At 47.7% G+C, this 25,194-nt stretch overlaps 9 protein-coding genes across 9 annotated transcripts; 4 read left to right on the plus strand and 5 right to left on the minus strand.

Annotated features, from left to right (window-relative positions):
• Positions 1–465: 465 nt before the first annotated feature.
• TREMEDRAFT_43333 (uncharacterized protein) lies at positions 466–5,990 on the plus strand (the record flags this gene model as incomplete). The annotated part of the gene is made up of 8 exons (XM_007003304.1): positions 466–643; positions 738–1,026; positions 1,075–2,575; positions 2,622–3,776; positions 3,819–4,610; positions 4,716–5,414; positions 5,460–5,532; positions 5,635–5,990. The coding sequence occupies 8 exons, from the start codon at positions 466–468 to the stop codon at positions 5,988–5,990; spliced, it is 5,043 nt and encodes a 1,680-aa protein (XP_007003366.1).
• Positions 5,991–6,736: 746 nt separating this feature from the next.
• TREMEDRAFT_28516 (uncharacterized protein) lies at positions 6,737–8,770 on the minus strand (the record flags this gene model as incomplete). The annotated part of the gene is made up of 8 exons (XM_007003129.1): positions 6,737–7,101; positions 7,258–7,382; positions 7,563–7,640; positions 7,685–7,715; positions 7,759–7,860; positions 8,062–8,172; positions 8,441–8,611; positions 8,704–8,770. The coding sequence occupies 8 exons, from the start codon at positions 8,768–8,770 to the stop codon at positions 6,737–6,739; spliced, it is 1,050 nt and encodes a 349-aa protein (XP_007003191.1).
• Positions 8,771–9,157: 387 nt separating this feature from the next.
• TREMEDRAFT_68186 (uncharacterized protein) lies at positions 9,158–10,320 on the minus strand (the record flags this gene model as incomplete). The annotated part of the gene is made up of 5 exons (XM_007003642.1): positions 9,158–9,336; positions 9,475–9,588; positions 9,667–9,804; positions 9,851–10,045; positions 10,161–10,320. The coding sequence occupies 5 exons, from the start codon at positions 10,318–10,320 to the stop codon at positions 9,158–9,160; spliced, it is 786 nt and encodes a 261-aa protein (XP_007003704.1).
• Positions 10,321–10,768: 448 nt separating this feature from the next.
• Positions 10,769–11,620, plus strand: TREMEDRAFT_61235 (uncharacterized protein; the record flags this gene model as incomplete). Its single annotated transcript, XM_007003505.1, has 4 exons — positions 10,769–10,785; positions 10,831–10,882; positions 11,178–11,349; positions 11,553–11,620. 4 exons carry the CDS (start codon positions 10,769–10,771, stop codon positions 11,618–11,620), a joined length of 309 nt encoding a protein of 102 aa, XP_007003567.1.
• A 512-nt stretch (positions 11,621–12,132) lies between these two features.
• TREMEDRAFT_29122 (uncharacterized protein) lies at positions 12,133–13,390 on the plus strand (the record flags this gene model as incomplete). The annotated part of the gene is made up of 4 exons (XM_007003204.1): positions 12,133–12,186; positions 12,393–12,855; positions 13,058–13,197; positions 13,331–13,390. Coding segments are annotated over 4 exons (717 nt in total), but the record flags the coding sequence as incomplete, so codon positions are not given.
• Positions 13,391–13,508: 118 nt separating this feature from the next.
• On the minus strand, positions 13,509–14,461 carry TREMEDRAFT_61237 (uncharacterized protein; the record flags this gene model as incomplete). The annotated part of the gene is made up of 6 exons (XM_007003506.1): positions 13,509–13,725; positions 14,004–14,104; positions 14,216–14,235; positions 14,279–14,328; positions 14,410–14,412; positions 14,457–14,461. 6 exons carry the CDS (start codon positions 14,459–14,461, stop codon positions 13,509–13,511), a joined length of 396 nt encoding a protein of 131 aa, XP_007003568.1.
• Positions 14,462–15,380: 919 nt separating this feature from the next.
• Positions 15,381–17,704, plus strand: TREMEDRAFT_61238 (uncharacterized protein; the record flags this gene model as incomplete). The annotated part of the gene is made up of 4 exons (XM_007003507.1): positions 15,381–15,962; positions 16,010–17,377; positions 17,429–17,498; positions 17,628–17,704. The coding sequence occupies 4 exons, from the start codon at positions 15,381–15,383 to the stop codon at positions 17,702–17,704; spliced, it is 2,097 nt and encodes a 698-aa protein (XP_007003569.1).
• Positions 17,705–18,133: 429 nt separating this feature from the next.
• On the minus strand, positions 18,134–18,850 carry TREMEDRAFT_61239 (uncharacterized protein; the record flags this gene model as incomplete). Its single annotated transcript, XM_007003508.1, has 1 exon — positions 18,134–18,850. One exon carries the CDS (start codon positions 18,848–18,850, stop codon positions 18,134–18,136), a length of 717 nt encoding a protein of 238 aa, XP_007003570.1.
• A 41-nt stretch (positions 18,851–18,891) lies between these two features.
• Positions 18,892–23,595, minus strand: TREMEDRAFT_43337 (uncharacterized protein; the record flags this gene model as incomplete). The annotated part of the gene is made up of 12 exons (XM_007003305.1): positions 18,892–19,373; positions 19,509–19,631; positions 19,676–19,812; positions 19,859–19,901; positions 19,945–20,270; positions 20,527–20,862; positions 20,906–21,842; positions 21,885–22,057; positions 22,099–22,257; positions 22,311–22,421; positions 22,494–22,599; positions 22,644–23,595. The coding sequence occupies 12 exons, from the start codon at positions 23,593–23,595 to the stop codon at positions 19,222–19,224; spliced, it is 3,555 nt and encodes a 1,184-aa protein (XP_007003367.1). The 3' UTR covers positions 18,892–19,221.
• Between the last annotated feature and the right edge of the window lie 1,599 nt (positions 23,596–25,194).

The following is a 25,194-nucleotide window of genomic DNA, read 5'->3' on the forward strand; positions in this document are numbered from 1 at the left end:
TACCTCTACTGGTTCACCTATCCTCCTTTCCATCTTCACCGGCAACCGTCAAAATCCCATCACATTTTTCTCTGTCAATGCTCTGTTAGTTACAAAGGTGAAGAGGAGAGGGGAAATGACAAAAAATCACTATAATCGTGACGGCAGAATATAGTACGATTTCACCACGTTGTATCAGATGTTTTCGCTGCTGTCATCTTTCATCACATTCCACCAGTTTTTACCCCTTGATACCTTTACCCCTCCCTTTCCACGCGATTTCATCCTCCCCCTCAAACGATAATTGACACTGAGTAAACAGATCACAGATCACAGATTAGACCTCATTCCATTCCACCCAGTCATTAGGCGGGTATCAACCGGAACAATTCAACGACAGACGAACACATTCACATTCACATTCCTTTTACCAAACAATCACATTCCTTCAAACCTTACATCTCAACGACGCTCAGCACCAGTGATATGCTCGGTCCAAGACGACAATCTGCCGTCCCTTCCATTCCCCCTTCTCCTTCGTCATCTCATCTTCCTCGTCCTAGCTCCCAGACCAGTAATTATGGTCACGGGACGAGCAAGATACATCATCATGAACTACAAGCTTCTGGGAGTAACGAAGGGGAGAGTAGGAACGTGCGGGTCGGTGCGTCTTTTATACTTTCATTCCAACTCTCATGATATCGCAACAAAAGAGCTTGCGTCATGTAGGAGGAGGAGAGATAATGCTAACGATCTAGTGGTCAGAATACGTCCCGCAGACGCAGACGATCCGTCAGTCCCACCTCGTTTCAGACAAACACTCGTACACCCCATATCGCCCTCTGAACTCCGGGTGGACGTCGATCCTGCGGCTCTCGCTGGAAACGCGCCTGGAAGTCTCAGTCTGACCGGAGCGGGTAAAAGACATCCCACTTTTGTATTCGATCACGTACTCGACGAGGCCGCGTCCCAAGTCGCGTTGTACGAGTCGACGGCGAAGGATGTGATTGATGATTTTCTCAAAGGACACAATGTCACTTTCCTTGCGTACGTTCAGCTCCCTTGTCCGGAGAATTGACTGGAGCTGACTTGCAGATATGGTCAAACCAGTTCTGGAAAGTCTTACTCCATGGGTACGACTGGAGAACATAGTGATTACTCTGGAGCCGAATTAAATCCACGAACCGGTCTTATACCCCGTACCGTTCAAGCCATCTTCGAGAAAGCTGAAGAGTTACGTATCGCCGCCGGTCCGGGAGCTAGTTGGGAATGTCGTTTATCTTTCCTCGAATTGTATAATGAAGAAATCATCGACCTTCTTTCAGGAACAGGGGTTCAGATCGCCATCAGAGAAGAAAGGGATGGTCGTATCATATGGGCTGGGGTGAGAGAAGTGAGAGTGTCAAATTTGGCGGAGGTAATGCAGTACCTACAAGAAGGATCAGAGAGGCGTCAGACTGGAAGCACAAGTATGAACGCGACAAGTTCGAGAAGTCATGCCATCTTTTCCCTCACAATGATTCAAAAACGTCCAGTGACCATGCCCTCCTCCACACCTAGTCCCATGCGGTCAGAGACACCGACCAAGCTCAAACGTCCGTCATCAACCATCGGTTTCCCTCCAGCTCGATCACCGACGCCGAGTAGTCGAGGACCACCCAGTAGTTTCCAAACCATCGGTTCTCGAGTGGGAGGATTATCACGCCCGATATCGATGCAACTCGCTCCTTCGAAAGAAGATGATTTCGTCGTAGTCACCAGTAAATTTAACATGGTCGATCTGGCAGGGTCAGAGAGATTGAAACGAACCGCAGCACAAGGTGAAAGGATGAAAGAAGGTATTTCGATCAACTCGGGTTTGCTTGCACTCGGTAACGTCATTTCCACCCTTGCGGATCCCGTGAAAGCCAAAGGTCACATACCCTACCGCGATTCCAAACTCACTCGAATGCTTCAAGACTCCATTGGTGGTAACGCTCTCACCACAATGATCGCCTGTGTCTCAGGAATAGAGTACAACATCGGTGAAACGCTCAACACTATCAAGTACGCTTCGAGGGCGAGAAATATAAAGAATTCGGCCAAGATCAATCAGATAGAAGTTGGGTGGGACGATGTGGAGCATTTGCAAGCGACCGTCCTCAAGCTACGCAAGCAACTCGCTAGTGTAGAAGGTGAGGGCAGAAGCAGTGTACCTGCTTCAGAGGAGAACCAGCGTCATGCTGAGAAACTACTGGGAAGGCTTGCCGAGCTACAAAGAGAACATACAGATCTATATGATCGATATTTGCAGAAGTGTAGCGATAATATGCGTCTCACGAACGAACTGCGCACCACCAAACCCGGAGACGGTGACGCTTTAGCCAAGTTCAACGAGACGGTCGAACCTGTCATTTTGGAGTACGAGAAGGTCGTTGCAGTGCTGAACAAGCAGCTGGACGATTTGCGGCTGGAAATTGTCGCTTTGAATGATCTGTACGAAGATCAGGGGAGGCAGCTGCAGGAAGCTCAACAGAGATTTGCACAAAACGAGACGTACGTGGTGGAACTGCGGAACCGATTGGCCAAATTGACTGAGCGCAATTCCTCCAGCGAGGTGAGTTGAGTTGGCTGGTCCCGACTGGGTTGCAGCTGACCCTTAGTCCTATATCCACGATATCGAGGCCAAGCTCAAAGCACACTCGGACAAGGATGACAATCACTGTGGTGTCGTCGGCGATCTTAAAAAGGAAATAGTCAAGCTGAAGGAGGGAAACGCCAGGCTGGAACAACACACTCTGGAGCTCGAAGCGCGTTTGGCCAAGACAGATGCTCATGCAGCAACACTCGTCACTCAAATCGAACAACATGAGAAGGAGGCCGAACGACGGGAAGCTTCATTCCGAGATCTGGAATCGCATATCGCCCTTCTCGATACGAGCAAAGACAATAAACTCTTACTGGAAGAGCTCGAGAAGAAAGACGCTCGTATTGTTGAATTGGAGAAAGCGGAGGAAGAACGTAATGCTACTATTCCCGTCCTCGTTCACGATCAACAAATGTCAGCCAGCAGCGATGATGGTCGCGACTTGGCTGAGGAACTATCTAGCGAGCAAATGACCCGAGTCCCTTCGACACAGAGCAGCAAGACGTTTGGGATCAGCCTCGAACCACGTCTCGAGCCGACTCCCTCTCGAGCGCCCAGCAAGACAGTACAAGACCTCACCCCACCTCACAGCCCAGCAGCTCAGGGCATAGCCGCTAAGGAAGCCGAGCTGGAAGCATTACGTGACATGCTTGGAGAAATGTCCGCCAGGTGTGCAGCGGCCGAAAATCGATGCAACGACGCCGAGGGCAAGATCGCTGAACTTCAGTCGCAATTGACAGAGGCAAAACTCATCACCGCGGAACTGGAAGATTCCGTCGTCACTCCGTCTCTCGCTTCACCCCGAGAGGATGACATGACAACAGAGGATGAATCGATGTTGCAGACACCACAGGGTCTGAGTCCAGTGCCGTCTCCTACAAAAGGGGTGAAAGGTTCGAGAAGAGGATCGATGCCGATCTTAACAGGAGCGAAAGTAAAGGATTTTCGAGGGGGGAGGGGATACGGAGAAAGAAGTCGACGGCCACAATCGCTGTCGCAGGAGCTGTCCTCTGCGTCTCTGTCGCATATCTCGCCACGTTCTTCATGGTCCGGGTCTAGCTCGATGCTACTCGGTGCATCACCCACCCGACTTGGAGCGAATGGTTCATCACCTGACAAATCTCTGCGGTCTTATCAGTCCGTAGAGGCCGAATTGAAATTTGTCCATAAAGTCAGTGACTTGTCTCTTGGGTGATCGGTGACTGATGTTCAGGTGGTTCAAGAACGTGATGATGAATTACGAGAACGTGAGAATTATATCAGAGAACTCGAAGCTCGTCTCCGTGAGACGCGTGAATTCCCCTCCCCTAACGAAAATGCCAATACGAACACTCTTGAGATCGCTCTTGCCCCTCAAACCCCCGCCAAAATTTCCCCTCAGCCTAAAGAATTCCCTCTCCCCGCTAGTCCTCCAACCCCTATCGTCAAGATTACCGCCGCAGATGTGCAAGAAACTATTCTCAGCTCACCTGTCATCGAACAGTCTAGTCCGGCTTTATCATCATCCACCTCAGACAAAAGGATCAAGGTCAACGATGCCGAGCGAGTGGCGGAACTGCAAGAGATGATGGCCGTTAAAGAAGCTTCTCATCGTGAAGTCATCGAGCAGCAGTTCATTCAGATAGCCGATCTACAGAAGGCGAACAACAAACTTCGTCAAGAACTTGGAGCCAGTCACCCTGAACTGGCCGAAGAGCTGGAAGAGATGAAACGCGAGAAATCTGCGCTTCTCGAAGAACGCACTCAGGCTCTGAGCCAACTCGTCTCTGAGATTGAAACTCACAAAGCTGCCATGGAGCGGTTGACGGAGACGACCGATCGACAAAAGGCGGAACATGAGGCGGATATGGAGAAGGTGCGAGTGAACTTTTCGACAAGTTATCAACAAATGCAAGCTAAACATGCCACCGAGCTGGAACGTTTGAAAGCTGAGCATGCCAAGGATCTTGTGGAAATTGAGGCGCAGACTACACAGGCTGCCGAGGAAGTGCGAGCGAAGCTGCTCGTCGAACATTCCGGAAAGCACGAAGCAACGCTTGTCGATCTTCAGAAGACGCATGAAGGCGCCCTCGCCCATCTTCGCCAAACTCACAATGCCACCATTGACGAGCTCCGCACAGCACATGAGAAGAGTATCGCTGACTTGGAAGCATCTCATCATCGAGAGCTTGCGGATCTTCGGTCGTCGCATGAGACTGCCATGACCGATCTACAAAAAGAACATGAAGAGAAACTTGCTGTCTTACAAGCGGAAAGTGATGCCATGGTGGCGGATATGGAACAGATGTTGAATACCTCTGAGGATCAAAGACGTCAGCTCAAGATGAAAGCTGATCAAACAATGTTTGAGTTATCGCGAGTTCGGGATGAACATCAAGTTCAACGTAATAACGATCTTCGACAGATAACTGAATTGAGCAAGTTACGTGGTCAGTACGAAAAGACTATCTCGGATCTTCAAGTGGTGAACGCGGAATTACAGAAGAAAGTGGATTCAGAACATCGTCTCAGTCGTAAAGCTTCTGCTTTACCTCCTTCTGGACCTCCCCCAAGCGTCCCACTTCCACCACTTCCATTCTCACCAGCATCGTCGAGTGGTTCGTCCCCGAAAGCTCCGATCGTTTTCGGTTCACCTGTGATATCCACGGGTAGGTTGTCAGAGGGCAGTCATGATTCTGCAGAAGGGGTGAATGGGAGTGCGAATGGACAAGCTATCCAAAAAGTCGTAGAGGAGAGAGATGTCATACTGCAGGAGAAAGAGAACTTGACAAAGAGGTTGGAAGAGGAAGAGAAGAAGTTACATCTTGCTGTGAGTCAACTGATCAATTCTTTGAAGACAAAGTTGATATGTCAGGAATCCCGATTGAAAGAAGAAGAACAGAAAACTGTTAGTCTTACTAGAGAATTGGCCGATACACGTAAGACGAGTGAGCGTGACTCTCCTACAATTTCTTGAACCTCTCCTATGAGGATCTTTCATGGCCGACGAATATCTGTGGTGATAATCTGGGAATACGCTGACGATTTAGATTCTAGACTCCGAGCTCATCTTGAAGAAGCGCGTCAAGAGAATAAACGCACTTCTGACGCTTGTGTGGTTCATATGCAAGAGTTGGAGGAACGGAGAGATAAGATGCAAAACCTCTCTGATGAGAGTGCTAGGGGAAGGGATAGTTTGACGGCTGCCAATGCTCAGATTATGCACTTGAAAGCGGCTTTGGACAAGGCTTCGGATGCGAAGGTGAACAAGAGGATGCTCAAGGTGAGTTGGTTCCGCGAGTCTTTTCCACCCCTCCTGCTTGACCTGCTGCGCCCCAGCTCCAATCATTCCAATCTTCCAGTGACTTCTCATTCCAAAACCATGCAAGCAATCCTTTCTTCATAATTCTACCTTGAATCATCCTCGCATAGTGTATCAGTTTCTTGCTGGATAGTTTAATCTCATCAAGTCCGTCAAAGTCGAGTCCAAGATATCTTGTACATGACGTCGAGTTGGATTGTGTCTACTCATTTGCAACAAGTGATGTATCAAGCTGACCCACAGTGCTTCTAATCAGATCTAGACCGTATCATAAGTTTCATGTCTTCTGGGTTTGAGTGATAAAGTTGGATTGAACGATGACGACGAAGGTTTGGATGGAGAAAACGCCAGTGGACGCTGGACGAGTCGCTTGGTATGATTGGGCTTTTTATTCTTTCGATGGGATTGTTGTGCAAATGTTGCTGTATGCTGGGACATGCATGATGAGGTTATGACCCAAATATCTGAGCTCGCTATCTTTCTTTTCTAATTCCTGCAGTGTTTTCAACCTTCATTTTTCATGTTGAAAAGGAAAGTGTGGACATCAGTCTCTGAAAACGATACACCGTTCGTAGCTACTAGCTACTAGTCGATTAGTTGTGCAACGAACATACCGAGTGATTTGCAGGACGGATGACTGGCAGATTAATGATTTTGTGTACTCTACTGTACGAGTATGAGTACTATTCATTTAGAGAGAGAGTAAGAGTGCTCTACTCGTGTTGTTCCCATGACCATCTTGAATGTTAATAACGACTCAACACTTTTATCGCCATATCAACATACATACATGATGGATATCTAGAAAGTTAAAGTTAATACCACTAAGCTTACAAATAACTCAAATACAAAATTTCACTCTCATCACCATAAACTTCATTTAAAACCTTTGCTAATCTCAACCCTGCCATAGCTAACAATCTCTCCAAAGTCTTTTCCCTAACTATCTTTCCGTAATAATCATCACTGTCCAATTCAATCAAAGGATCACTATGATTCCCAGTATATTCTTTCGGCCAAGCTAAATCACAATTGATAGAATGGAGTGGTTGTGCCCAATGAAAAGGACAAACGGGAAATACCATTTCACCTTTTTCCATACCTCTCGCCCAAGCCGTTTGGTTCAATTTCAAAGGATGTAAGTTTAATAAAGCGTTTTGAAGATTTTCAGTTTCTTTTAATGGTAAAGCGTAACCTGAAAGTTCTTCCATTAAAAGTGACATTGAACCTGGTAGATAACCGACGATGAATGATGCGGCTGAACGGATCGACGATGCTAATGTTTCTGATGAAGGGAGGAAAGATGTTGATGGTGGGATAGGTGAAATTGAAGAATGTGGATAAGGATCACCGGTGGAAGGACATGATAACCATGTTGGAAGAGATGGGAGATACCATTGACGTATACCTTCCCAAACTATGAATCGGACGTAAGGGTCAAATATTGTACCTAGGAGAGAAGATTCGATTTGTCTTCTGATTTGTCAATATATCGCTTGTGTTTTTCCCGGACGGCTCTATGGTATGAAATATAGGGAAGGAACGAAGACGAAAGAATTCATGGAAAGAGAGGGCATAGAATTGATCAGGAGGGAAGATGATATGTGTGAGAGTGGGTTGCGACGGACAGTCAAGGAGATGAAGCGTGAAACTTACGATGGCAAAGGCGAAGTGTAATTACCCAACTCCCTAATTTTCTTAGTGATCAAACCACCATCCCACACACTATGCAAGCTGTACAATCAGCCAGAACTTCAAGTACCAAATAGTATACTCACTTTCGCATATGTCCTTCCCACCTGAACAAAGCTACAAGTCAGCTCCTTCTCTCTCCCAAGGCTCGGCAGCTCACCTCCGTTACCGCCCTTGTCCCGACCGGTGAGATGCAAAGGTTGGTGCATATCACCAATGAAGTGGATAAGGAATCGAAGTGGGATGTCTCTGGGGATTAACACTAAATCTCAAGTCTACTCATCGGGTCTATCGAGATCACAGAGAGACTAAGCACCGTATGAGGTCCGGTGTAAGCGATGACAGACAGTTTATACTGGCCGATGTACGACAGAGGCATGGTTGAGAGTTGAGGGCACATGATGAGGTGCAGGAAATGAGAGAATGCTGATGTCAAGCTGTTATTCAATGACTCACCCTTTACCGTCCATGATGAGCTGTGTCATATTAGCCACGGCTGTCAAGACGTTAATGTCTTCGTTCATCCAACCATGTTGACCAAAGTAACACGTATCACTCGGATGGTCGTCTTTACCTAGAAGTATCAGTGATTTCTCCTCTGCTCCGTTCCCAAGTTCTCCTAAAACTATGTCCTATTAACAACCAGGACATAGATTATCCCTCAGCTGTCCCAGGATTATCATCCGTAAATGTTTACAGAGCCATTCGCTGAGGTAAATGTCGGGGTTTAAAGCGAGTCGGTCTTCTTGAAAGCTGATTGTGACCGGGGAAACATGATCAAGTTCTGGAGGATGGGGAAGTAGAGATAAGTGATTCGGAATAGTTGAGCAGAAAAAACACACCATTAATATAATGCATCCCTGCCGTTCCTCTATACTTCATCCTCACTTGATCCGCCCACGCCGCCACAGGAGCCAAATGACATTTTGCCTCTGGAGGTAGTATACCACATAATTTCTTACGAGTAGATGGATGGAGATGTATTTGAGCTATGGTAGCTACTATCTCATGACCTAAGCTATCAGAAAACACTTGATTGCTCCATCGAAAGTCATAGAAAGAGGTCATGATAGATGAAGGACAAGGGAGGAGATGGAAAACTCACCTATGGCTCCCCAGGACCATGCCTGAGGTAATAGAGCCCCGGCTGCTAGAAAAAGAGATAATCGCATCGAATATGAGTAGATATGAGTATGAATATGCTTAGATATGAAGAGTCAAGATAGGTGATAGGATGAGTAAATAGGCATAGACAGAGGAGAGAGATGGTGTGGGAGAGAGAGAGAGGGAGATGGGGAGTGACGATGTGCTTCTTAGACCCGGTTGTATGACGCGCCACTAGACCCGGGTTACCTCACCCTCCTTTCTCTCCATGGTCCATGGTCAATGGCCTCAATGATCAATGACCCGACTGATGGCTCATGGATCATGGACTAAAGCTCTACTGCAGAGCTGATGAGAAAAATGCATGCACAGAGCCCAATAAAAATCATGTAGTTAATGCTATATACAAGTCCCTTATGCAATATTCCCTCCAAACCATCGTATCAATTGCTCACCTAAATCATCTTCACAATCTCCTTTTCTTTAGCCCCACCAGCCAACACTCGTGGGTTCACCTTACCCAGTCCTTTCTCAGGATCCCATCCTTGCAATCGAGATTTGGCGAGCATATCGTCCCACCATGGGAACAGGAGGTCTCGGGCGATGAGCCGGAACCAAGGTGTGAAAGAATTTTCTGATAGTCAGCATCCAGGCATGTTGTATTCGCCTGTAGTACCCTCACTCGTCAAATCCCGTGCAGAAGCAGGTCTTGCGGTACTATCACGGAAGCATGATTTGCAGAAGGAAGTAGGTGCGATGTGACACTACTCACTAGGATCTGCGAACATTGCCTCGAGTTCCTCTCGAGATACATAGGTCGCATCGGACACTTCATTATAGTTCAAATCAAGAGTGACGTCCAAAGCGGAGAATAGAATATAGTCGACTAGCTGATCAGCTCTAATCCCTCGAGCACGGTATCTGTATATGTCTTTCAAGTTCGGATCAAGATAGAATGACCCACTTTCATGCTCCCCCCAGAGTCCATCGCTAGGTGCCAAATAGTGAATCCGAGTTAAGAATGTGAAGTCGTCCGGATGAAGCTGCTCTGGAGGGATACCCAATTCATGTGGCAATTTTCTGATAGCTGCAGCACGTACACCTTCTCGTGAGCTCTAAACCATGATAGCTATACTGCTACAGCTTACCTGCCTGATTCTCCTCTACAAGCTCCGCACGTATACTGAGAGGATGAGAGCAACAAGTGTTCGTCCACATATCGGGAAAAGTAATCTTTTCCGCTGCTCGACGCTGGAGCAGCAATCGACCATCGGAAGGACGGAAGAGAAAGACGGAAAATGCTCTATGGAGAAGACCGGATGAGATATTGGACATGAGGTGACCTGGCGATCAGCTACAGTCCACACAAGCGTATGTTACTGGCGAACAAAGGGAGATAGGTGGAAAATACGAAATGTATTTGAGTTATGAGAAGAGAAATGAGCAATGAACACTCACATGCTTTCTTCGTCCCTTCTCCATAAGCCTTATCTTGAGGATCTACAAGAATACATCGTTCTTCCATCAACCTCACTTGCTCCTCATCGTAAGTGTCAAGATTTACATCGGCTTCGAAAGGCTTTAGAGTGATAGCTGTTTGGACCATAGTCGCAGACATTGTTTCAGGTTTTGGTATGGAAGATGCGGTTTTTCTCCAGTCGGACCCTCAGACAGAAATGGGATGTATTATATATAATGGTGATGGTGATGGTCAGTGCACAGTTGAAGAAGAGTGGGGAGGAATGTCAGTTGGGGATGGTCAAGAGAACATGGGACGAGATCCTCTGTTTCCGGAGAACGGGGTGATACCAAAGGGTCCGTCAAAGTGGCTAAATTATATGCCACATGTAAATCTGATGGTCCAAAGGCGAAATGACCTCATCGAGCATCGACCTGTTCCTACTCACTCTTGGGTGGCCTGGGTGGAGCGGGATTGGGCGCAGAGGCATAAGATGCTGAGGGGATTTGATGCAGTATGACCTTCGAGAGAACACTCGACGTACATTGAAATATTCGACGTACATTGAAATATTAACCTTTCACGACTAAAAGTGATACACAACAATATGTCAAACTTGAACGAGTACGTCTAGAAACCCTCAACTCGGAGACTCTCGCTGATAGACAGCACCTCTGTGCACCCTACTGGCGTGCAAGGAGCTTATGCCGGGGTCCAAAATGTGAGCGTGTCCTTTACTGTGTGGGCGAATCCTCTTTACTTTCTAATGCTTCTCACTACCCCTTTCTATTGTATTCTATAGTGACTTTCATCCACCTCCCGGTCCGCCATCTTCTCGTCATCGTTGTTGGACACTCGGTAGTCCTCCCCGCACACTGATGGCTCCTTTAATCTAGTATGGCCTCAAAGCTCGTAATTCATCTAAGCTTAGTGAGAAGGCGTTATAGCCGCGCAAAGATAGACTAGGGTGGTGGTTGAAGGAAGGGAAGAATGATCAAATGGATTCTAACGCCCAGCCCTCGTCCAGCTCCGTCCCGAAAGAATCAGATAAATATGCCGACGAAGGTACCTTATCTGGTCATGCCCCATCTAGTGAAGATCCAAAGAGAGACGTAGTGGAAGGTGCTCCTGGGGTTATTGAGGGGACTGAATTGGCGCCTTTGGGAGAGGATAAAATTGCTCCTGATCGTGAGTGGTGTCCTTCCTCTCTTCCCTCCTCTGCTACCCTATCGTCCCCCCCCGCCCCCCTTTCCATCCTGTCCCTCCCCACTAACTCTTGGTGATCCCTTATCGATATTTATGTGGCCACCAACTCTATCGACATCCACGTCGGGTTATGAAGTTGCCCTCGGGAAGAGCGTGACCGCTAATGAATTCGAGTTGACGTTCAGCATCCCTTATCGACCAAGCTACCGCGCTGGCCAGACAAGCCGTCGAAGCCGTCACAGGTTCTAAGTAATCTTTGCTGTGCATCTATGAATAATGAGAATGTGTAGGTGTATGCATGAGTTTGAGAGATAATCCGGCGTGCTGTTCGACGCTGGAGATACTCGTCCGGTTCTGCGATTCAGAAGATTGTTCCAAGATGTCGAGAAGCTCTGGAAAAGATCCGTCGCTTGAGCTCCCCCATAGTCGCCCAATGGATATTGAATGCGTGCAATACAAGGACAACCGATGTAGTTGTACCAGTAAATACTCATATGGTCCATCGCGCCATCGCACCGCTATCACGCTATCGCACAGGGATCATCCAGTCTTATAGCAAGGAATACATATTGCATCTTGCAACATATCAACAATCGGCACGTGACAAAGAAAAAGGTCACGAATGAAGAAAGTCGTCTTAACACGTCTTTGTTTCACTACTACTCTCATCCTCACCATCACAATGTAAGTGACACCATCCTGTCTGAACATATCAGTATGCGTGCGTGAGGGAGACTGACGACCAGGCCCAAAGCCATCCTCAAAGTTCCTCGGAAATCTAACACTGCAACGCCTGCTCTTTCAGAAGCTGATCAACCTGTACGTCTTCCTTACCCATCTTACCTCCCTCCTACATCCTCATCTCATCACTTGGTAACATCTCACGTATGACCACACCATTAGATGTTCTACTCATGATCATATACCACCATCATTGCCCCACTTATCTCCTTCCTCAGTTCTCGCACCTAGTCATGAAGGCATCGTAGTAGCCCAAAAGTAAATATCTGACTGATCATCTTCAGCCCTTAGTCGACCGTCTATCCTACGCCGATATCCCTAAACCATTCAAAAACCCTCATTTTCATTCCCATCTCCCTTACCGTACAGCCTCCACCACCCTCTCAGTGAAAAAGAACGTCAAACAAATCCTGACGTTGGAACGTGAACGTTATTCTGGTGGAGATGGGTTTTTATCCGCCGCTCAGACATTAGCTAGAAGTAGAGGTGAAACATTGGAAGTCGCAAAGAAGAAGAAAAAAGAGAGTACTGGGAAAAGAGGAAATATAGCTAATTTGAGAAGGGGGAATAAACCTGGTCCTGGGGTGAAAGAAGTGGAAGAGAGTGCGAGGACCAGTCCGATTGAAGAGGAAGAAGAAGAGGATGACGCGATGGAGGGTATTGAGGGAGGTGATGGGAAGGAGGAATCGGAAAGGAATGGGATCAAGGGGGATGAGATTAAAAGTGAGGTGAAAGAGGTTTTTACTTGTAAGTCATTTTTCTTCTCTGTCCTTGATCAATCGTCAATCGCGCAATCAGATTGTGATTGTGGTTCTACTGAGTGGGTACAAAAGAAGGTAAGGAGGAGAGGAGGGTAGGTGTTGTCTATGGGTTTCGTGATGATTTCTCGCTCCACCGTGTGACGTTACGGATTGGAAGGGATGAGGAAGGAGAAAAATTAATGAGTTAGATCATACTCCTACCGCTCCACCATCCCTTTTCCCACCAAAGAAATACTGCGATATCACAGGTCTTCATGCCGGTTATACAGATCCACGTACCAAATTACGATATAAAGGATTAGAGATTTGGCATGTTGTTCGTGGTTTGGTATGTTGTTTTTCTCCTCATTCCGTTTTCTCATCCGCATCATCCAGTGAAAGTCCTTCTCAGTCAACTCGCACGAATGAACTCGGATGCCGATTATGGGTCGACTGAACATGCAGAAATATCTGACTGGCAGGGACCGGGAGGTGATCAAGCATATCTCAGTCTCCGAGGAGCACAAACGTCTCTCAAATAATCTATCTACCCTCTCGTTCTCTCAAGAGTCGCGTCATCATCCAATTCTTCCAGCTTATACTGTATGAAGCTCAATTTGTTGTAGAAAGATAGAATCACGATGCATATCCCAAATAACTCTAAGCCTTCACAGCCTCTGTGACTTTTCCAACTCCTTGCTCCACTTTCTCCTCTGCCTTATCCAGCACAGACATACGAGCTTCTCTTCCACCACCATACCAATACTTTGCCCATCTACCCATTTGAACAGTTTGAGCGGTGGCATTGGTAGCGTGACAAGCGAAGAGGAGGTAGTTACGAGGTTGAACACGCCAAGCGAAACGCATGAAGATCATACTTGTCGTCAGCGACTTTTCCTATGATCTCTCTTCCTAATTGATTGTCTATTATTGATCCTTCGTCTTTGGATTCACTGCATTCACTCTCCCCTCTTTACCAGCCTCTAATTCTCCGAGTCACTCATTTACCCTTCAGCACTGCAATCGCATCGTTCACATCCCTCTCACCGTCTCATACGCCGTGGCATTCCCCGTGACGTTGGGAGGGTTCCGTCTTCCGTGAGGACAGTGAGGGGTACTTTACGATGATGGAAGAACAATCGAAGTGATGCTCACGAATACCCGGCAAGAGTTGGACTCATGACACCCGAAATGAACTCTTCATCTTTATTGACGATATCAGCCAGAGCAGCTAGAGGAAGACCCCAATTTGCTAACTGTCCATCAATATCCCATCATCATATCATTCCATCACATTTCAAGCTCATCACGGCTTGTCTTCGGAAACCAGGCGGCAAATGTGAAGAATGCGAAAAAAATAAGCTCACAGGTCCCCAAAAGTGTGTACCTGGATGTCAGTATGTGGCTATCGACTGGACGAAGAGACTCACTGAAGAAATATTGTCTAGCAGCGGGTGATTTTGCCCATTGTAAAAAAGACCTAATCAGTCAACTTCTGCCTGAGCTCCCGCATTCTCGGCACACGTGTCCAATAATGCGGTCCAAATGAAGCGGAACCTACGTTCTGACAAGTCAGCAATAATTACATACTCTGATGAAAGCACTTACGACATCGTGGGGAGATGAAGAGGTGGAGGAGGGGGAGATTGAGTCGAAACTTGGACGGTTCAAGCTGAAGTCTCTGGAACGGGACGGCGAACGTGGCGGAAGGCCGAGGTGAGAAGAAGCGGCGGTCGCCGTGAAAGTATCAGAACTTCAGGTCGGTCAATGCCACGTCACAACTGATCGGCTCCGCGTAAACTCGGACGTTTTATCCCTCGTCGTAAGGGGCAATTGTGGCGTCTGATGCATGAAGCATTTCACCAGAGGGAGACGGTGGACCGAGACAATTGCGGGTTTGCCAGGCGGTAAAAGCGAGAGAGCAGTGACAAGGGGTGAGAGCAGAGGCGAAGCATGCTCTGGATCATATTTAGCAACTTGAACGGATCTGAGGGCTAGAGTAGAGTACACAGATCGAGGTGACGGACGAGACGGACGAAACGGAGAGCATTCGCCGTCGTGGCATGTATGTCGCACATGTGCTAGCGAAATCTACAGGCCCTACCTCGCTTTCACCTCATCACCTTTCATCTCTACAAACCCATTTTATTCTCACCATCTAACCTTCGATTTCGTCGACAGGTCAAGTCGTAACGTAACTACCCGACCCATCGGGTGAGATAGCGTGACGACTACTGAAAGCATCGACCGACGGAAAACCGAGTGACCGAACGACAACTCCATCGATTCCCTCTCTCGTCTTCCCTCTTCCATCTCCTTTGATTTCTCGGTCTACCTCATCTTCCTTCTCACAGCAATCCCAAGACAGAAGTTACATCATACCTCGGTCACCCTGACAGTCTCTCTTCCGACCAATATCCTTATTTGTATCTTCTTTTCTCTTATTTCTACTCTTTCCATTGGATTTATCATCAAAAATAACCACTGTTTGATCTCTTTTTCGCAAATCGGACCGTACGATCACAAGACATCATGGAAGCACCTTTGACTCCCAACACATCTGCCTTTCTTTCTTACCTCGCGGCGGCTTCTGCACCTGCACCTGTTCAACAGCCCGATCCGAAGCCGCAGATGAATAATAACCCACTTACTTCTCTTCCTCCATCGGCCTTCTTCCCTATGCCTTTACCCGGTCGTGACACTCCGGAAGGCACACCACCAAGGTCGAACAACCCATCTGCGTCTCCTGAACTTGGACCTCAGTTCCGTTCATATAGCGTCTCCGATTCGGACGAACAGGCAGCCGGGGGTGGTCAACGGAGTAATGACGCTGGACAACATAAACGTAAAGTCGCCAAAGGTCATATGAGTTTGGATGGTCTGGAAGATGAAGAAGATGAATTCGAAAGTGATGCGGGTGTCCCACATGAGGATAAAAGACATCATCAAAACGGATCTGCACAGGGTAGGAAGGGACGTAAGTCTGGTGGAGGGGAAGATGGGGATGGGAAAGGTCCCAAGGAAAAGGAAATGGGCAAGGCCGCTAGAAGGAAGGAACAAAACAGGGCTGCTCAGAAAGCCTTCCGTGAGCGTCGAGAGGCAAAGGTCAAAGACGTGAGTCGTAATGCACAATACGATTGATACATCGCTGATACGCCTAGCTCGAGGATAAGGTTAAGAAGCTGGAAGAAACGACATATGGATATACAGTTGAGAATGAGAACCTTCGCGCTATACTCAAACGCTTGCAGGAAGAAAACGTCGCTCTTAAACAATCTGCTTTCACATTCTCCATGCCTCTAGCAGGTTCAGGTATCACCCCGCCATCCGGCGGCGCACCCACGCCAGCAGGCATGCAATTCAACCGATCACCCGCATCTGCACCTGTCACAGCGAACAAACCTTCCGTTCCGCACCGAGATGTCAGTGTCAATAGTCAGGATGACCAACTTGTCTCACTCAGCGATGTACCAAGCTCGCATCGCTCCTCCGAGCCTTCGACTGCCAATTCACCAGAATCGTTGGTCTCCATCAACAGCGCTCGACACGTTGACAGTCAACGACCAACCGAAGCAAACTTTTTCACCAATGTCAGCCTTGGTCTTCCTCGCATGCATCCTTTCGCCATCAAGCCCGACGGCACGGACTCTTCACCTTCGGACAGACAGACACCCCCGTCATCAGGCGCCGACAATAGAAGCGAAATTGATGCTTTGTGGGCAAGCTTTTACCCCAACGGTCTTGCAAACTTTCCGGGAGTTAACAATCAAGGTGTTAATAATGTCGACGCCAATAACGCAGCACAACAGCAGCAACAAACTCGTCAACAGATACTTCAACAGCAATTGCAACATCTTCAACAGCAGCAATCGCCTTTGAATGCTCCCAGTCCATTCTCACAATTTATGGCTCAAGTCCAAGCTTCCAACGCTCTTGCCGCGACCACTCCAGCCGTCGCCAACATCAACGTTCCTGGTGCCCAAAGTAATACCGACTCCGCGCCGTCACCCGTTCAACAACCCGCCAAAAGTATGGCTTATCGTGATACATCCACACGTCAAGAAGGACAAGTCAATTGGGGTGCACTCAACCAAGAAAATATGTCGAACTTCCTCGAATCTCTATCTGGTGGACCTCCCGAGGCGGACAACTCGATGGCCGATGATGACTTTTTCAACGCTCAACTTCGTCAAGTGCTTCAACCCGGCTCAGGAATCACTCCAGGTATCGCATCAGGTCAAGGTAATGGCGAATGGAACTTTTCCGCTCCGATCGCCTTCAGTCCCACCAATTATCTCAACATGTCACCTTCACCACTCGAGACAGGTTCTTCCTCCGCTGATTCGCCAACTTCAGGCTCTATATCAGGACCAGACGATTCCAAATCATCTGCCACTACCCCGGAGTCGTCACCTGTACCAGCAGAAATGGTGGAACCGTTGATCAAAAACAAGATTGTACGTGTTATAGGGGAAGATGGACGGGATGTCAAGCCATCAGAATTATGGGTTCGTGCTGGGTTACATAACGTAAGCTACAAGTTTAGTTTGTAAATTGACAAGATGCTGAAGATGGTTCAGGTGACCCCGACCGATATCGTCATTGATGATTTATGCGACCAGATGAGAGCAAAAGCTACTGTGAAAGGTGGTAAGTAACGCAATCCTCCCTCCTGCGTTTCAGCTTCTTTCCACCTCAACTTCTTTCATGCTTCGTCGTGTGTTTTCCGTCTGTAACCGTATTGCATCTAGAAGGACCAGACTCATGCTGATTTTACAGGCCAACATTTCCTCAAAGTCGAAGACGCAGAAACCATGTTACGCTGGCAAGCTCAAATCGCCGCTCACGATTGTTGATCTTTCATCAACATCCACTATTATGATATCGATCTAGAATTAACAACAACAATCTCGACTCATCATGTTCAAATTTCCGTTTTGTGGGTATAATAAACCTTGGAGGAGTGTACGGTGTACGATAATTTCCCAACAGGAATGAGTATCCTGGGCGATCAGTGATCATCCGGAATACTTTGAATGAAGGAGAAAGAAAGAAGAAAGAAGGAAAGGATAAAGATGTCTTCAATTGTTTTACTGCTACTTGGTCTTTTGACAATTGCGGAAAGATGTTTTTGCATAGTCATTTGACTCAGGGGGAGAAGATCAGCATGTATAGAATGTATCTAAACTTCAACACATGACGCCCGACGGCTGGGTGGATGAAAATGACCGTCTCTCGTGTGATTCCAATGTTTCTGTTTCTTGTCACGGGGGTTGCCTGATCACTCAAGCCGTTGGAACATTCAGTGGAAGCTTTGGTCCGCCAGTACTACTGTTGGCTAGTGACAGTAACCCCCTACTTGGCACCGTCAGCCCAGGCTGGCCAAAAAGTAATTGCCCAGTTCTATCCTGGAAGCGATCCATGGCCTGCGTGAACTGCTCGCGCATCTTTTCCCAAGGATCTTTCTCCGCACTGCCTGGTAAACGCTGTCTTGACGTGACATTCACGTCTGCGGGTGCCCCAGCCGCATCGACCTCGTCCACTTCTTTGCCTGATGATTTCTCAAGGCTCAGATTCGCATATGTATCCGCCAACTCGTTCAACACCTCAGACATGATATTCCCCCAGTTTGCTGCCATCTCTGGCGACAAAGCCCCAAACGCAGGACGAATGCTATCTCCAAGTATTTTGATAGCGTACTTAGTTGTTAGTTCATCCTCACGTGGGTTGCGCGTCATTCGAGCGCCGCCTTCTTCTGTGATTATTGTCCAAGACGGGATGACTAAGCCCCCGGAGGTGATCTCCCATCTGTATGGTAGTCTGTCCGAGTCCCGAGAGAATGAGGTAGGGTCAAGTTCTTGGTAGAGAGTGCTTGAAGACTCTTTAAACGCGTTCATAGCCATCCGAATAAGCCCTTGGGTGCTAGCACCCTCGACGACCACTTCATCATTATTGTGCTCTTCGAATGAGTCGGCTGATGGGGAGGTCGGGGAACTGCTCATTGTACGAGCTGGTAAGTTTGTATTGTAGGATTGTGCTGTGAAACAAGAGGATATGTATTCGTGACATATATGTACCTATCCATACCCCTGTGTACCCTAAAATTCGAAGCGCAGTGCTGTGAGTCGTGGGAAACTACCTTCAAGATCCCTTGACAAGTTGCTAACACAGCTTGCCTTCAACGTCTTCGTCGTCCCGAACAGCTTTGTCGATCCATTGTTTCGTGGGAAGCTTATCACATCGCCACCCTCGTCATCATCCCACACGGCGTAGAATTCGAAGATGTGTATATACTCGAAAGACAATGGTTGTCGGCTTTTCCTTTCTTCGTTGATCCTTCATTTCCCTCGGTATTTCTGAACGATAGACGATGCTAGAACACCTCATCATCGCTATTGTCTTCGTCCAAACCGAAGATTTTCTTGATATCCGCCAGACTGGTCTGTTTATCCTTTTGAGCTCCGCCGGCGAGGGAAGCGTTGACCAAAGCGGTCTTCGATCTTTGAATTTTCATGATACGTTTCTCTACCTCAATCAGCGTTCATCTATGATGGTCACTTGATCATCTCCCTCCCCCCCTCGCTTCCTTCCGACCGAGCGTAGACATCGAAAGGCAAAAGAGGATTTGCAGTGTGATTACTATTGGAGACAAACACTCACCTACAGTCCCCTTGATGATATACCTCGTCACGTAAACTTCTTTGTTTTGTCCTAATCGATGTACACGATCAATGGCTTGTTGCTCTATGGCTTCATTCCACCATGTGTCCATCATGAACACATCTGTTCCGTCAGCATTCTTCACGATGATGTCGAACAAGACATACGATTAGCCATGGTCAGATTAAGTCCGACACCACCAGCCTTAAGGGAGATGAGCAGTACGACAGGTTCTTTGGATTTCTTTCCAAACTCTTCTATCGTTGTTGCTCTTTGAGCTTGAGACATTGATCCATCGAATCGTCTCGTTGATCAGCTTTCATGCTGGTTATGGAATGTGGCTAACTCACAGCCATTTGATCCCCTCTCTCGTCAGAGTAGGTTCGATAAGATCTTCACATCAGCGATGTTCGTATCATGGAGAGATGTGGCTCACCTAGGAAGGAGGTGAATTGAGAAAATACTAAAGCTTTGAACTCCTGATCGACAACTCGCATTTCACCCAACTTTCTAGCCAGAGCTCGAAGTTTGGTACTTGACACCAAATCGACTTTACCAAGTGTTATAGCTGTGTCACCTTGGGAAGCAGGTAGACCATCATCCCCTACATACGCCCCGGTGATGGGATTGATTCGTTTCCGTCGACGTTGTACGGATCGGAGGTCAGACATGACGAGAGGACCTTTGTCACACATTGGACAAGTCGCTGATTTGCCTTGATCTTCACAACTGCCGATCCAGTTGACGACACAATCCTGACATCTGATCTTCAGCAAACCGCTCCATCCGTCTACAAAGTACAGCAGTTGTGGTCAAGGTGAATTATCTAACGCTGAGGTGAGGGAGCCAATTCGACATTTCCTGAGAAGAGAATCACATGTCAAGATTGAAGCAGTTCGATTGTGAGACAGATTGAACGACTGTGATGGTGGGAAGCGTCAAAGGACGTCTCGTCGTCAAGGTAACTGAACAACCGACGCCGGACGCACCCAGAGCGCCCAAAGAGGGTTCGGTGGACGAAGGGGGAAGGTGGAAGGACAAGTTTCTAGGAGACGAAAACACTGACCCTCGATGATAACAAGGTAGAAGCACCTCATCAAAAATCTCGTTCGAACAGATCATGCACTCCGACGTTTCCTCAGCCTCACCGATATCCTTCAGAACCTGTAAGGCGTATTCTGAGTTGGCGTCGTTGCTGTCATTCCCCTTCAACCCGCCGGCATACATAGCAATCAGCTCCTTGACGCTTGACGCAGGATCGCCTGAGTCGGCATCAAGAAGTTTGTCTCCCGTTTCTTCGTTATCTGAATTCTTGCCTAAGACAAGCAGTGGATGATCAACGCACTGTCGCAATCTACCGAATCAGCCTTGCGTCTCGAAAGAGAAACATCACTGACTTCATCAGCATTGCCAAAATCGAGGTGTAGTTGGACATGGCTCGGCCCTCCGCATCAAGCTGGATAAACCTTCTTCTCGCTCGATCCTCAAGATGCTTATATATCTGCCTCTCGGGTCGAGAAAAGTCGAGAATTTGTAAGTCGACATGTTTGGGAGGAAGGTCGACGATTAATCGACCATCTTTATCACGCATAGTTTTCTCCCGTCTGAGAAGACAGCTTTCCAATATGTATTGGACCACATTGAGAGCTTTAGGATCTTGGTTGAGGAATGGTACAGTGACGAAACTGCGGAAGAAAGAGTAATGTCCCCAAGGCTCTAATCGGAGGAAGTGAAGAAGGGAATACAAATCGTCAAGTCGATTGACTATAGGGGTTCCTGTCAACGCCCATCTGCGCTGACCTTTGAGCTCATAGCATGCTTTCGATACCAAAGCAGTTCGATTCTTGATGTTGTGTGCCTCGTCAAGGACGATACGTAGGAATTCGTGATCGTATATACTTCCACCTTCATATGACGGTTTGTCTTTGATTTTACGCCATTTCTGAAACTCACTGGCTAGAGTACCATAGGATGTGACGATCACATCAACTCGCTTCTTTCCCTCTTGAAGTAACAATCGGTCCAGGTCTGTGCGGTCGTTTCCGTACCACATGAATGAAGATATCGTGCCTTTTTCTGACATTTTGCCGAGTTCCTCGTGCCACTGAGAGGCTAGGGAAACAGGACAGACGACCAGAGTAGCTCGTGGGACGTGGATTGGCCTCGTCACTGTCGGAATGGGACGCCATTGGTTTGAAAGGGTGATCTGGGTGAATTTTGGTCGCTTTGAGGCTGGCTCTTCCTCGGCCGGGCCGGGATTTGTGGGTTCAGGAGGTTGGTCCCCTTCACGGTTCAGATGAATCAAAGAAGCCATCATGCACGTCTTTCCCATCCCTATATGTCAGAATCATTCACGAGCGTGACGGGAAGACTGACCCATGGCATCCGCCAAAATTCCACCCTTGGAAGAAGTATTGGATGTTGGGAAAGTCAAACTTAGTTCACCGCTATAAGGATTCCAATAGAATTTTCGACTGGGATCTATCCAGGCGTCGTCGTCTTCGATCTCTATCGGTGCTCCTTCGAGACGCTCTACGCGGAAGGCGTATCTAAGGGTCAGATGTGCAATAACGGACAAAGAAAGACTCACTCCTCCCACAAGGGATGTAAACTCTGATCTCGAACGCTCGTGTCGCCTGTTTCCCGAGCGTTCATCCATGTCAGTGCTTGTTTTTGATAAGGCCGCAAGGTGTAGAGAAATGTCGCCGGTGGGTCTGTCTCTTCGAGTCTCTTGTCACCCTGCTGAGCCCTGAGATATCAGCGACCACGGAAGTCTGATGTCGAAGTGAGGAGGACGCTCACTTGGCATATATGGCATCCAGCTCGTTGAGTTGTTCCTCGTTCAGTTTCTCTGCTTCATCTCCACTATCCTCGCCCTCATCGTCACTGTTTCGCACAGATGTTTTGCCTTTACTGCCAGAACCGACGCTCTTGACAGGACTAGGAGAGCGTTTCTTGATCTGGCTGGACGAGTCATTTCCCGACTTCTTATCGAAGTGTCTGAGCGAGTCTTCGTTGATCACAGCCGATCCATTTTTTTTCTGTGCGAGCAAAAGTGCATTTGATTGAAGTGGTTTGACCCCAATGCGACCTGCCTCAATCAGCTCATACCCTGCTGTCAGAGATGAATCTAACCGAAGAGCAATCCCAACGCGTCTTTACGCTTCCGCATAGCCTCTTCTTCAACAGTCTCCTGCTGTTCCTGCCAAAACGTCCCAGAACCATCTTCCTTTCTGCCCTCCTTCTCAACGGACTCAAATGCCGCCCGATCGAGATACACCTTGACATTGAGCAAGATAGTACTTCCTGTGGCTAAGATCTGAGGGCAATCAATGACATGGCCGACTAAAGAGATGACTCCAGTGTCCAAGAGATGTACCAAAAATCCTGCTTCCGTGACTGAAAGTCTACCGATTTCGAATCCTCTTTCGTTTCTGAACCGAATGATTTGATCGACGACAGGTTTGGTCGGGCCTTTCTTGTTCGTCCCCATGGAAGGTTTCTTCATCATAGCACCGAGAGTTATCTGTTTACTCGCCGCCGGTTTGATTTTGGCATGTACGACCTTCCCATTCACTAATCTGGCAGGTCCCACCTTCTCTTTATTGTTCGCCAAAGCTCTGCTGTCGTCCTCTCCAACTTTTATCGGCTTGGGACGTTCGAAGATGACTTTAGATCCTGGCGAGCAGTAACCCTTGCCTTTGGAAAGTGACCAACCTTCGCAGACAAACTCTCCTAGATACCCTCTTACAAAGTGGGAAGGAATGCGAGATGAAGGTGAGCGAGCGGGAGAAGATCGTTTGAGCGATGACGGTCCGGCGGCGGAGGAGGGGAACAGAGGGGGGTCATCGACGATGACTATATCGCTGTCTTGGGACGAAGGGAGGTGATGGTTGCCATTAGATCGGTTGGAGGGAAACGAGGAGAGATGTTGAGGTACTGAACTGCTAGTGGGGTGTGTCACAGGCCTGGACGAAGGTTCAGACGTGTCGAACTGGATGTCATCTTCAGAGTCGGAGGAAGGGAAGAAGAGGTCCGGCTCGGATCCGGGAGTTCGAGGGCGGGAGGTAGGCGAAGGGACAGTCATGGTTCTCCGAGGTGTCTGTCGTGATAAAGTGGCTTCTACGTTGTTCTTGGTACCTACTGACAGGTAGAGACCCCTTGTATGAGCACAGCGACTACTACTGACTGGTAGGGTGAGGAAACAGAAGAGTACTTTGCGCACAATACGTTTTCACTTCCTGCACAATACTGCCACCAAGTCACGTGAGATTTCGGGCTTATCAGCCAGAAAAAATGCCACGTGTGCGTAAACCACCACGATCTAACATCTTTTCATTCAACATCAAAGTAAAACCTCTTTATCATCATCACCTGCAGCTCACAGGACATCACTTACAGCCAAACCGACAACAGAATCTGAACCAGCACCCAAATTCACATCAGAAAACATATTAGGATACCTCTTATACGAAGTTACATGTTGCTCACTGGCCACTCGGTACGTCTGTCCCCCCCCCCCAAGGTCATAGCTCATATTTTCAGTCTTTAAACACCAAATCCTAACCTAAATGATGTCTGCTTCTCAACCTATCGAAATAGACGATACTTCCAGCGATGAGGAACACCAATTCAGCCTTCCACCGTCCCTCCCTCCCCTCAAACTCGAGCGCAGTGAATCCATCATCTTAATACCCGAAACTCAGCAAACACGTTCTCCTGATTCCTCTTCTACACCTCTAAGATCGATCAGAGAAGATTCAAGTTACTCTGATCTTCCCGTACCTTTATCTGCTCAGTCAGATCCACTTGACTCTGAAAATCTCTCCCAGGACGATGAAGAATCGACCCTCTTTGATGAGGACGAATTTGGCCCACATGAACGTCTTTCCAACCTTGTTCACGAGTCTCTACGCCTTCCCCCGCAGCCAAATGTTAATACAGCTCGAGATAAACTCTTTAATATTGCAAAAGACAAGGATTTTGCATTGGTCACAAGCTCCAGCAACCAAAAACTTCAATACATGGTTTTAAAATGCGTATGCAGCGGGGAATATCGTTCGGGTCGTTCATCTCGATATGATCAAATTCGCCAGCGTCAGCCTCATACTCAGCGAACAGACTGTCCCTACAAGCTCAAGCTATCCAGAGTTCGCCAGGAAGACGCTCTGGCTGATGGATTTCGTCCTGTCCTTCTCACCACAATATGTAATAATCATAACCACCCACCAATCAAGAATTTACTCCTGTCACACCTTCGAAAAAGTTCCCGTACCCCTGAAATCAAGAGACTACTGCAGGAATACATCGATCAAGGCTTTAAACCCCACCAGATCATTGATCTGCTTAAAGAACACCCCGATAAACCCCTCCTGACCCCGGCAGATGTAAATAACTTCAAATGGAGGTATGAAAAGAACCGTCAGGAGGGACGAACTGTGACGGAAAGCCTTTTTATCTTGCTAGAAAAGGAGAAACGACTTTTTAAAGGCTTAGTTAATAGCCACCACGAAACTTTGGGCTTGATTTACACGACTGAAAAGGCTCGAGCTTTACTACACCAATACCCCACTGTTCTCATGATGGACTGCACCTACCGAACCAACCGCTATCGTCGTCCACTGCTTCATATTACTGGTATGACAGCGACCAACCTCACTTTTACTGCAGCAATTGCTTTCATTGA

Source organism: Tremella mesenterica (genome assembly GCF_000271645.1).
Source record: "Tremella mesenterica DSM 1558 unplaced genomic scaffold TREMEscaffold_3, whole genome shotgun sequence".
Lineage (NCBI taxonomy): Eukaryota > Fungi > Basidiomycota > Tremellomycetes > Tremellales > Tremellaceae > Tremella > Tremella mesenterica.